Source organism: Geotrypetes seraphini, chromosome 7 (assembly GCF_902459505.1).
Source record: "Geotrypetes seraphini chromosome 7, aGeoSer1.1, whole genome shotgun sequence".
In the NCBI taxonomy this organism is placed as follows: Eukaryota; Metazoa; Chordata; class Amphibia; order Gymnophiona; family Dermophiidae; genus Geotrypetes; species Geotrypetes seraphini.
Genome location: NC_047090.1, coordinates 1,008,745 through 1,021,241, shown reverse-complemented (window position 1 = coordinate 1,021,241; position 12,497 = coordinate 1,008,745). Strand labels below are relative to the sequence as shown.

General features: G+C 44.6%; 1 protein-coding gene across 1 annotated transcript in view; it reads left to right on the top strand.

The window, feature by feature from the left end:
- The window catches only part of UTP20 (UTP20 small subunit processome component), a 204,108-nt gene that overhangs the window by 17,008 nt on the left and 174,603 nt on the right, over nucleotides 1-12,497 (top strand). The window contains exons 4-7 of the mRNA XM_033952529.1: nucleotides 643-775; nucleotides 3,305-3,493; nucleotides 3,590-3,671; nucleotides 10,196-10,333. Coding sequence (XP_033808420.1) covers nucleotides 643-775; nucleotides 3,305-3,493; nucleotides 3,590-3,671; nucleotides 10,196-10,333 — 542 coding nt within the window. The remainder of the gene's footprint in view (nucleotides 1-642; nucleotides 776-3,304; nucleotides 3,494-3,589; nucleotides 3,672-10,195; nucleotides 10,334-12,497) is intronic.

Below are 12,497 nucleotides of genomic sequence, written 5' to 3'. Positions count from 1 at the left end.
ATTTTATTGACGGATCGTCGTCATCTGCAGGCATCTAATGTCGTTATAGGAAACCTGCATTGTATGCTTCATAAGGCAGGGAGATGCTCTTACAAAAAAAATGTTAAAACACAGGCATCTCATACATAACATTTAGAATAAAAAGGGTGAGCCCTCTTCGTTTTGCTAAATAATATCGTAATGCTAATGCCAAAAATTGAAAATTCATTAGTTTTCAAGGTTACGGTGGATTGCTTAGTTATCTCACCCCCATTTTATGAAGCCGTGTTAGGCTTTTTTATTGCCAGCTGCAGTGGCTAAAAACTCTTGACGCTCATAGAATTCCTATGAGCGTCGGAGTTTTTACTGCTGCGGCCGCATTAAATGAAAGAGGGGGAAGGGGGGGGGTCAGTGCTGCAACCTCATAGAACAAATTTTAAGATTATAATTTTATTTGCCACCTAAAGTTGACCTTGCCCAGGTGTTTGATTTATGTTATTTGTCATGATTTAAAATTGGAAATAGTGTATGAAATGTGTAGTGTGTTAGAGGCAGATTTTTGTGTGTGTAATTAGAGTGTTGGTAGATCAGTTAAATAATATGTTATGGCCTGAGAATGCCTATGAAGCTGTTAACGATGAGCCCAATTCTTTGTGTGCACAGTGGCCTTCTCCAGAGAAGTGTTCAACAAATGTCAGTCTTTCAATCAGCTGGTCTACCATCAGAATGCCATAGGACAGAGCCTGAAGGCACACCTGCAGGTCCCCAACAGCCTTGCTTACCAGCCCCTGTTAGAGTGAGTATAAATAGCACCAGATGTTGTACATTGAAGGCAGAAAGCATCTAACTTGGAGGTGAGATGCACCTAGCCGTGCAAAGTAACATCAGCAGTATCGTGTTCTTCAGTCTGCAGGTAGAGATGAACAGCTTCTAATGATCTTAATATTTGCTGATTTGCAATTCTGAACCCTTTACCCTATTGACACAGAATGTGCAAAAAAAAAATTAGGACCTTTTTTACCAACATGTAGCCTGCGCCGATGCCTGTTAGCACATGCTGCTGCCACACCTGTAGGCAGATAGGTCCAGATTCTATTTAGGTTCCTAGGTGCCTAAAACTTTTACTTTCTTAATTGTCTCAATCGACACTGTTAATTGAAGGCACCATTAAAAAAATCAAACAAACAATTAAAAAAATTAATTAGCTGGTAGGCACCTACCACTTCAAGGTAGGCGTTCACTCCTAGGTGCCTAGCAGCAAGAAAGCGAGGGTGGAGATGAATTTTGGGGGAATTTTGGGCATGGTTTGAATTAGGTGCACTCAGGCCCCTCCCCCCCAAAAAACCCCTGGCATAAATGGGAGTGCACCTAAGGTTTCAATGCCTACTGACGTTTAAGAATGTTTAGGCACCGCTAGACATGATTCAATAAACTGTGCCCGGTGGATTATTGACAATTGTGCTGCCTAGAAGTTAGGCATTGTTTAGAGAATCTGGCTCATTTAAGCCATTAGCATTTGCTAAACATTCGTAGAAGGGGGCCCTTAGATACGAAGCAATGAGCACCTGTTCCCTAATAGCATCCAGGCACCACATTCCATTATAGAATACAGTCAAACCTTGGTTTGCGAGTAACCCGGTTTGTGAGTGTTTTGCAAGATGAGCAAAACATTCTCGCAAAACTTGTCTCGCAAACCGAGTGTTGACTCGATTTGCAAGCACCCCACCCCCCCCGATAACCGGCATCGCTCCCCCCCGCTCGCAAAGGCCCCCCCCCCCCCGCTTGAACCGGCACCCCTTGCCCGAACAACTTGAACTTAACACCCCCCCCCCCCCGGTCTGGCACCGGCACGCAGCCCACAGGACGTGCCGGTGCCGCTAAAAGATCTTCCTGCCTCTGCCGGCCTTGAACATGCATCTGCGCATGCTCAAGGCCTTCTAATTCTCCCTCTCGCCGAGATTCTCGGAGGTCTCTGAGAATCTCAGTGAGAGGGAGAATTAGAAGGCCTTGAGCATGCGCAGATGCATGCTTAAGGCTGGCAGAGGCAGGAAGATCTTCTAGCAGCACCGGCATGTCCTGTGGGCTGCATGCTGGTGCCAGATGGGGGGGGGTAAGTTCAAGTTGTTTGGGCGGGGGGTGCCAGTTCACATGGAGGGGCGGGGGCCTTTGCAAGTGGGGGGAGGGGGGAGCAGCGCCGCTGGCCTTGGGGAGGGTGGGAACGTATCAAAGCGAGTTTCCATTATTTCCTATGGGGAAACTCGCTTTGATATACGAGTATTTTGGTTTGCGAGCATGCTTCTAGAACAAATTATGCTCGTAAACCAAGGTACCACTGTACTTGTGTAAAGCCCCATTGGTGTTTCTAAATGTTGGTGTGCTTAGTTATGGTAGTTTAATGACGGGCATCATGTGTAACTTAATTATTCTGTAAATTGTATATGTAAGTGGATGTTACACCCATGCCCCTACTGTGCTCTGCCCACCTGTATGCCCCCTTGCAGTTAGACACAACACTTGTGCATGCCTTAATAGAATGGCCTGTAATGCATTTATGCGTATGTAACTGCATGTGCTTATAGCATGTAGGGCTAAGTTCTATATATGATACTCAAAAAAATAGATGCTGAAAAAAGCGCTATTCTGTAAGCCAGGCTTAAAGTTCAGCATAGTTTATAAAAATAGAACTTAACCTGGCTAAATTTAGACATGGCTATTTGCACCAATGAAAATGTGCTCCAAATGCCTCTGCCAAGATTTAGATGTCGATTCCTGTATTCTATAATTACATACTTAATTATAGTGGAGGAATTGGGTTTAATTCCCACTTCAGCTCATTGTGACCCTGGGCAAGTCACCTAACCCTTCCCAGGTACAGAACTTAGAGGGACAGAAATAGTTCCTGTATATAGTCTATGTAAACCGCTTTGATTACATCTGCAGAAAGAGGTATATGGAACCCATAACCCTTTACCCTAACTGAAAGTATGGCCCCCGCCCTGCCCATCTCAGTTGAAATATCAAATAGATTTGAAGGACATGTAGTTTTAGCCCAGCAGATGACATGCCAAAGGAGAACCCCCCCCCCCAACTAATTCCTTATCTGATCCCAATGAAAGCATGTAGAGATTAAGCCCCTGGATTTAAGCTTGGCCTTTTTCCTTTCCAGCCGGGTTTGCCAGATCTGTTTTGACTTGGCAACGTTTGACAGTCATAGTTGTATAAGAACTGTAAATGTTTCTTTGGAAGAAAATATTTCCTTCAAAACTGGGCGCAATGCATTTTTTTCTTCACTTAAACATCTGGGTGAATTGTGTTTTCCTTCCAGTTTGGTGGTGCAGTTGGCTAGAGATCTCCAGACTGACTTCTACCCACATTTCCAAGACTTCTTCCTAACCATCACCTCATTACTGAACACTAAGGACACAGAGCTGCTGGGATGGGCTTTCACCACTCTCTCCTATCTCTACAAGTACCTGTGGAGGCTGATGGTAAAGGATATGCCAACTATATACAGGTCAGAGATGCTGTTTTTAACAGGAATTGCTAATTTACCAATATATTTGAACGTGATATTAATTTTTAAGAATCCTGCTCTTATTTCTTCTTGTAGTTTGTACAGTTCTCTGTTGGCTCACAATAAGCCTCACATCCGGGATTTTGCAGCTGAAAGCTTTGCGTTTTTAATGAGAAAGGTGGGTGACTGTCCATTTTAGAAATATTTATTTAATGATTCAAAATGTGTGATCATGGCACCGAGGTACCCTCCCTCTTCAAACCCAGCATGCACCCAAAAAGAGGGAGAAAAAAGCCTCAGACTAAGGTAGCAGGATAGAACCAAAAGGTACAAATCAAAACTGCTTTTGATAGTTTCACTGGCCAAAAAACTCCCTCACAGAACAGCTCAGGTTTAGAAAAGGGCAAAGTCACCCGGAGGCAAGTTCAAGGACTTAGCTGACAAAAGGCGACTTGAGCTCCAACGCTCTCGCGTCTTCTCCAATCTTCCCAACAAGCGACCTTGTTTCACCAATGTTTGGCTCATCAGGGGAACAAACAATACAGCCTTGGAAAGTGCAGCCACGCTGAGACCAGCCCCCACACATTAGAACACACTAGAAATACTGTATTTATTTGAAAATATTTATATCCTCCACCATCTCCTATTCTGAGTAGGTTACAGCATAATAATGTTTTTTTGTTTTTGCATGTCTACTTGGCTGCCGACCCCCCCTTTCCTCTCTGTTAATAGTGTCAAAATAGTCTGGTCAATATGATTAGCAGCACTAATTCAGCAACTGCATCTACTGACTAGTAAATTCAAGAGTCTTATCTGGGTAGTGGCCCTGATTCTATAAATGATGTCTTAACTCGTAGATGCCATTCACTGCAGTTGTCGATCATCAGCAGTCAGGTGCCAGTAGGAGTTGATTCCTTAGGCACACTGCCAAGGTAGGCACCTGTAGAAGCCTAAATCGAACCACGCCTGCTTTCTGGTAGGCACCTCGGTGTAGACAGTTGTAGGCGTTTACTGAGTTAGGCGCCTACCAGGAAATTAACTTTTTAAATAAATGTTTAATTGTTTTTTAATGGCACTGTTCAATTATCAGCGCTGATTAAGCCAACTTAAAACTTAAATTAGGTGCCTAGATCGGCTACGATTTTGGCATCTTTTGTAGAACTGGGGCCTATATGGATAGAGCCAGGGTAGCCTTGGAACTTCTCCCGATAGTGGCAATATTCCATTTGCTATTCAACTGATGTAAGATAGAAAAAAGCTGTCCTAAGTTTTACGTGGATATTGCTACTATCTGGATAAGTTCCATCCCTCTTCCGTTTTATCTAGATATTCAACACTGCCTGTTACCTGGATAGTGGTGTGGAATATCCAAATCATTTTATTACCACTGCAGCTGGCATTTAAAAAAAACAAACAAATGCTGATTGGGTCAACCTACTTATAGTTTTCGTGGTCCAGAAACTTAAGGACAAATTCTATAAGAAGTGCCCAAATATTAGGCGCCTATATAGGCACTGTTCAGCATGATTCAAGTAAAATTGGGTGGTGTTTAGTGAATCTCGCTGAGAGGCACCTATTAAATAGGCCAGCTCTAGGCACACTTAAAAGTTAGGCCTAGCTGAGCACTTAAGAGCAGAGATTCTGTAAGAAGGCCCCTAATATAGCCACACCCACGCCTAACATGCATAGCGCCTATTTTTAGAGACGCCTTGTTACAGAATCGTGTTTTTCTTGATAGGCACTTATGTGATTAAAAAGCTTAACTGGGCTTGTTATTCAATTTAGATAGGCGCCTCCGAAATAGGTGCCTAACTTTAGGTGCTGGTTACAGAATTTGGGCCTTAGTTTCAAGTTTATTAGGATTTTTATATACCGCCTATCAAGGTTATCTAAGCAGTTCTACAATCAGGTACTCTAGCATTTTCCCTGTCTGTCCCGGCGGGCTCACAATCTAGCTAACGTACCTGGGACTCTGGAGGATTAAGTGACTTGCCCAGGGTCACAAGGAGCAGCACGGGATTTGAACCCACAACCTCAGGGTGCTGAGGCTGTAGCTTCAACCACTGCGACACACACTCCTAGTTCTGTTTTCCAGATCAATTGAAAAGGGTCATTCTGAAGGAATCTTAATTCAGATTTTGAATTGGGGCTGAATGAGTTGGATCAATGCATCAAAAGATTCCCAGATCAGTATTTCAGTATATTCTCCTGCAAGAATGTCTCTTTCCTTTATTCTGTTACCGGGAGAGTGTGGCGCAGTGGTTAAAGCTACAGCCTCAGCACCCCCACGCTGCTCCTTGTGACCCTGGGCAAGTCACTTAATCCCCCATTGCCCCAGGTACATTAGATAGATTGTGAGGGGAAAATGCTCGAGAACCTGAATAAACCCAGGTAAATCATTCTGAGCTCTCCTGGGAGAACGGTATAGAAAACATAAAAGGCCCAGCGTCTGCACCTCACCACCAGCAGCAACATCCTTTCTACCCGCAAAAATGGCTCTTGTCCTATTACTGTTATTCCTACTCATAGATAAACGGAAAACAGCAGGATACCATATACACTCCATACCCATCCACACAACTTCACACAGACCAGTTCTACCATCCAGGAAACTCCACACCCCCAGAACCCTGATCCCCTGTCCAACATACAGCCACGAAAGCATACCTCCATCAAAACCCAAGACTAGCACAGTCACTACTCCCCCCTCTCACACAAAATGCTCTTCATTGACATGCGCATATAGAAACATTAGATCTATTAGCCCAAAGACTGAACTAATCAAGGACTGGCTGATTAAAGATAATTTAAGCTGCATCTTCTTAACTGAAACTCTGTCTCAGTCTGGTCTCAAGTCGACATCTATACGAGTCCACCTGAGTGCTATTGCGGCTTTCCATCAGCCTCTGCAAGGGAAACCTCTCTCTTCTCATCCTGTGGTTTCCAGATTTATGAAAGGACTTTTTCATGTCAATCCTCCTCTCAAACCGCCTCCAGTGGTTTGGGATCTAAATGTTGTCCTTTCTCAGCTTATGAAACCTCCTTTTGAGCCTCTGAGCAAGGCTCCACTAAAGTTTCTCACTTGGAAAGTGGTTTTTCTGGTGGCCCTCACATCTGCTCGCAGGGTCAGTGAGCTTCAGGCCTTGGTGGCGGACCCACCTTTCACAGTATTCCATCATGACAAGGTGGTCCTCCGCACTCACCCGAAATTCCTGCCTAAAGTGGTCTCTGAATTTCATCTCAACCAATCCATTGTGCTTCCAGTGTTTTTTCCAAAGCCTCATTCTCATCCTGGAGAATCAGCTCTTCACACTCTGGACTGTAAACGTGCTTTGGCTTTCTACTTGGATCGCACCAAACCACACAGAACTGCTCCTCAACTTTTCGTCTCCTTTGATCCAAACAAGTTGGGACGACCTGTATCGAAGCGCACCATCTCCAACTGGATGGCGGCTTGTATCTCTTTCTGCTATGCCCAGGCTGGATTACCCCTTCCCTGTAAGGTCACAGCCCATAGGGTCAGAGCAATGGCAGCCTCTGTAGCCTTCCTCAGATCGACACCGATTGAGGAGATTTGTAGGGCTGCCACTTGGTCCTCGGTTCATACGTTCACCTCTCATTATTGTCTGGATACTTTCTCCAGACGGGATGGGCAGTTTGGCCAAACTGTGTTACAAAATTTGTTCTCCTAAGTTGCCAACTCTCCCTCCATCCCATTGAGGTTAGCTTGGAGGTCACCCACTAGTGAGAATACCTGCCTGCTTCTCCTGAGATAAAGCATTGTTACTTACCATAACAGTTGTTATCCAGGGACAGCAGGCAGCTATTCTCACGTCCCACCCACCTCCCCTGTGTTGGCTTCTCTGCTAGCTACCTGAACTGAGGAGACATGCCCGGACCATCGGGCGGGAAGGCACTGGCGCATGCGCAGTGCGGGCATCTCGAAACTTCTGAGTTTCTTCAAGCAAGACATGCTTGCAAGATGTCCGTATCGGGGCTCTGTCGGATGACATCACCCACTAGTGAGAATAGCTGCCTGCTGTCCCTGGATAACAACTGTTACGGTAAGTAACATTGCTTTACGCGTCTCCCAACCTCAACACACAAAACATCCACATCACCAAGGGCTCCTGGCACCCTACCCTCTGGTCAGACCATTACAAATATACATTCACAATCAACTGGACGCAAAGTAAATACAAACCCACTCCACACAAAACAAGCATCAAGACCAGACAGAAAATTGAACCAACCAAATTCTGGGACACAGTAGACCCCGCAATAGACTCCAGTAACCCCATAGAATTCATAAACAGCTGGCGGTCCCTAAGCGAATCTACCTTGAACAAACTAGCCCCAATAAAAACAAAAAATAGAATATGTAGACCATCAGACAAATGGTTTGACACCGAGCTCCTACACCTAAAAAGGCAATGTAGACAACTAGAAAGGACATGGAAAAAACAGAAACAAGACCACACCAAAACAGAATGGAGAATCCAAATCAAACAATACAAAATCAAACTGAAGGAAAAACGGAAAGAATACTATTCCAAACTCATTGGCACCGAAAAACCAGACACAAAAAAACTTTTCAAGCTCGTACGAAATCTCACTGATACCAACCCTTTTCTAGCCACCCAAGGAAACCAATCTCCAACAGCTCACCAATTAGCGGATCACTTCAAACATAAAATCATCACAATCAGATCTACTTTCAATAACTCACAAAACAACATAGAAGAGATACTAATAAATTCCACAATAGATGATGCCATCTCAGCAGATAGGATCTGGACCAACTTCCCAACATTACAATGGTCAGACCTAGATCGACTTTACAAAAAATACAGCAAATCTTCATGCGATCTGAACAATTGTCCATCCTACCTACTAGCTACAGCATCCACAAAATTCAAAACTAATCTCACGCTATGGTTGCAAGCTACTCTCAATGAAGGTCAGTTCCCAACAGAACTTGGCGAAATCATAATTACTCCTATACCGAAAGACCTCAAAGGACCAATAGACAACCCAACAAATTATAGACCAATCGCTTCCATCCCACTATACGTCAAACTAATAGAAGGTCTTGTTGCACAATATCTCTCCAACTACCTAAAGGACCACTGCATTCTGCACCCATCACAATCAGGATTTAGAGCTAATCATAGCACAGAAACACTACTGGTATCCTTATTAGATATTGCCTGACAACATCTCAGCAAAGGAAACAAGCTGCTAATCATCCAACTCGATCTCTCAGCAGCTTTCGACTTAGTTGACCACCCCAAACTACTCCAGATTCTAGACGCCATAGGAATTTCAGGTAGAGTTCATAACTGGTTTCAAGGTTTCCTTAAAACAAGAACATACAGAGTTAAGTCCAAAGATCTTATATCCGACTCATGGTCTAACCCCTGCGGAGTACCACAAGGATCTCCACTATTGCCCATACTCTTCAACCTCTTCATAGCTTCCTTAGGCACAACTCTAGATGCCCTAAATATAACCTCATTCATCTACGCGGATGACATAACCATCCTCCTCCCATTCGATATTCAAGACCCCAGCTCCACAGAACGCCTGACAACAATACTGGTAACAGTAGAAAACTGGATGACTAACCATAAGTTGAAGCTAAACGCGGACAAAACTAAATTCCTACTATTAGAGAAGGAAAAATTACCATCCTTTACAGAACTGGAAGTTAACGCAATCAAGTATCCAGTACTGAGCACCCTCAAAATTCTGGGAATACAACTAGACAGACGCTGCACCATGCAGACACAAATCCACAAAATCATCCAAAAAGCTTTCTTCACCATGCGAAACCTAAGAAAAATCAGAAAATTCTTCAACAAAGATCAATACAGAATCATCGTCCAATCCCTGGTGCTTAGCATTGTAGACTACTGCAACAGCCTCTACTTATCATGCCCAAACAACATGATAGAACAACTTCAGGCCGTTCAGAACACAGCCCTCAGACTCATCTACTCTCTTAACAAATTTGACCACATCACTAATGCATACTTAGACTCTCACTGGCTTCCGATAAAAGCAAGATCACAATTCAAATTCTACTGTCTACTATTCAAAGTAACCCATGGAGATGCACCAAGTTACCTTAACAACCGTCTATACCGCAACCTCACACACAGAACGAGGACAACTCAAAGCCTATTCATACACCCACCTCTCAATGGTACTCGACGCAAGAAACTTTACGACAACCTTCTAGCGACACAGGCTGCGAAAATTGACCCAACCGTATCCAAACTGCTGACCAAAACAACAGACATCAAACTTTTTTGAAAAGAAATCAAAACTCTTCTATTCAAAAAACACCTTCCATCATTCTAACCTACACGCACACGCATACCCCTTCTTAAACACCACCTCCACCCGGGATCAGAATATTGCCTCCCTTAACACTATGTAAGCAACCTCCATCTGTAACCAGAATATTCTGTCCCTCAATGTTATGTAATAATCTTCCTAATTTGTATGTATTGCAATTGTTATGTAAACTTGTTATGTATATGTTATATACCTGACATGTAAACTCCCTGGAAATGTCGTTTTCACCCAATTTTGTAATCCGCTTAGAACCGCAAGGCACAGGCGGAATAGAAATCTCTAATGTAATGAATAAATAAAGCTAGGTTTTGCAGTGTTAAGATATTTTTGTTCTTGTAGGTTTCCGATCACAATGCTCTCTTCAATTTCATGTTCCTTGATCTTGAGGAGCACCCAGCAAAGGCCGAGGGTGTCGGACAACTGCTCTTTGAGATGTGTAAAGGTGTCAGAAATATGTTCCACTCCTCTGCGTCCAAGGTAACTGAGTCCTCTCTGTTCAGCTACACACACTAAACAGATCCCAAGCAAGCGGGCAGAAGTACGTTTGTAAACTGGTTGTGGAAGATGTTATGTATAGCTTATAGCTTACTTGGGAAAGCAAATCATGCTAATTAGATCAGGACAAAATTCAAGGTGATTATTGCTGAGCCAGGGGACAGCAGATAGGTGGCGAGCCATTTCCTGGGGGCATCCATCTTGTAATGGTGGTAGAACAATCCTGGAAGCTAGCACAAACCTGCCACCTCCCCTTTTCCTACACTGTGGCCACTGCAGTACCAGAATTAGCTGGGAGCCCTCTTAAAAGGCAAATCAGTCCACAGCTCGCGTGGGTCGAAACCTGAGCGCCACCCCTTTTTCTGATAGTCTCTGTAAATCCTATAAGCATAGGGAAAGGGCAGGTGAAAAGTAATGTGTATAAATCAACAATGGTGCTCGCTTTGGGCTTACTGCTTTCAGACATAGTCAGTAAACGTGAAAGAAAGGAAGGAATGTAGCAAAAGTAGTTGCCTTGTAGGTAAATTGGCAATTACCGTATTTTCACCCATATACCGCGCACACGGGTATAGCGCGCGGGGAACAGAAATTTCTGTAAAAAAATTTTACTATAGCGCGCACACGCGTATACTGCGCATGCCGCCCCGATTCTCCTCTCGCCGCCCCGACTCTCCTCTCACCGCCCCGACTCTATTCTCTCCGCCCCAACTCTCCTCTCGCCGCCCCGACTCTCCTCTCACCGCCCCGACTCTATTCTCTCCGCCCCGACTCTCCGTTCACCGCCCCGACTCTCCTTTTGCCGCCCCGACTCTCCTTTTGCCGCCCCGACTCTCCTTTCGCCAGCCCCGACTCTCCTTTCCGAAGGACCGCTCGCACTCCCACAGCTTCCCCCTTCCCCCTTCCGCATGGAGAAGCTGCCTACCGTTGTTTCCGGATGCCAGTGAGCCCAGCTACTTCCTCTTCCGGCGGTCCCACCCCTTCTCTGACGTCAGAGAAAGGGCAGGACCGCCGGAAGAGGAAGCAGCGCAGGGCTCAGAGAAGGGGCAGGACCTCCGGCAGAGGAAGCAGCTGGGCTCACTGGCATCCGGAAACAACGGTAGGCAGCTTCTCCATGCGGGAGGGGGAGGGGGGGAGGCTGTGGGGGTGCGAGCGGTCCTTCGGGTGAGGGTGCGAGCGGTCCTTCGGGGTGATGAATTGGACATTGGGGGGGGAACTATATAAAAAAAATTTGTACAATGTGCTCACGCGTATAACGCGTATGGTTATGCACAGTTTGTAAAATCGTGTATAACGCGCGCATTATATGCGTGAAAATACGGTAATTACATGAAAAGATGGGAGTATGTACGTGCACCATTCCTTGCCTACTGCATCCATAATTTGTCTATCTCTTTGGTGATAGTGTAAAATCAGACAGCAAAATTTGAGAAAACACCATGACCATACTGTATTTTTCAACAATATCTATAATGTCCACTGAATGTAGGTGACTCCTGACAAAGGACTATTTGAGACAGGGGTACTCTTTTGGGTAGCTCCGGGTGGTCACGAGTGATTCAGATAAGCGGCTATTTCCCCCCCCACCCCCCCCGCCCGAATGATTGTGGCTGAATAAATGGCCAATCCCTGTTGCTGGACCCCTACCTCCCCCCCCCCCCCGGTAGATTGCGGCAGGAGAGGAGGGGGGTTCCGGCAGGAAGAATTGGGCATTCCTCCTGTTGCAATCGATTTGGAGGGGGGGTTTCTGGCAGGAGGGAGTGGGCATCCCTCCTGCTGGCGATCGTTCAGGCGGCAGCTATTGTGACGGCTAGACTTATCGCAGCAGGGAGATCCCTTGCCACAGTAAGCTCAGCGGATGCTTTCAACTTAAATTACTATTGAGCTCTTCCTCTTTCCCTTTCTTCTTTTTTTTTTTTTTCTCCCATGTTTTTTTTCCTAACTCTTCCTTTTTTATGTGTTTTTTTCTCACTGTATAAATTTATTAGCTCATTATATATACTTATTATGTAAATCCTTTTTTTAAAAAAAAATTGTATTCATTGTATAAATTGCTAGTTTTTTAACTATCTTGTATGTTATTTTTTTATTTTATTATTATGTTTAAGTATATGCTACTTTTATATATTGTAATTCGCTTAGAAACAAT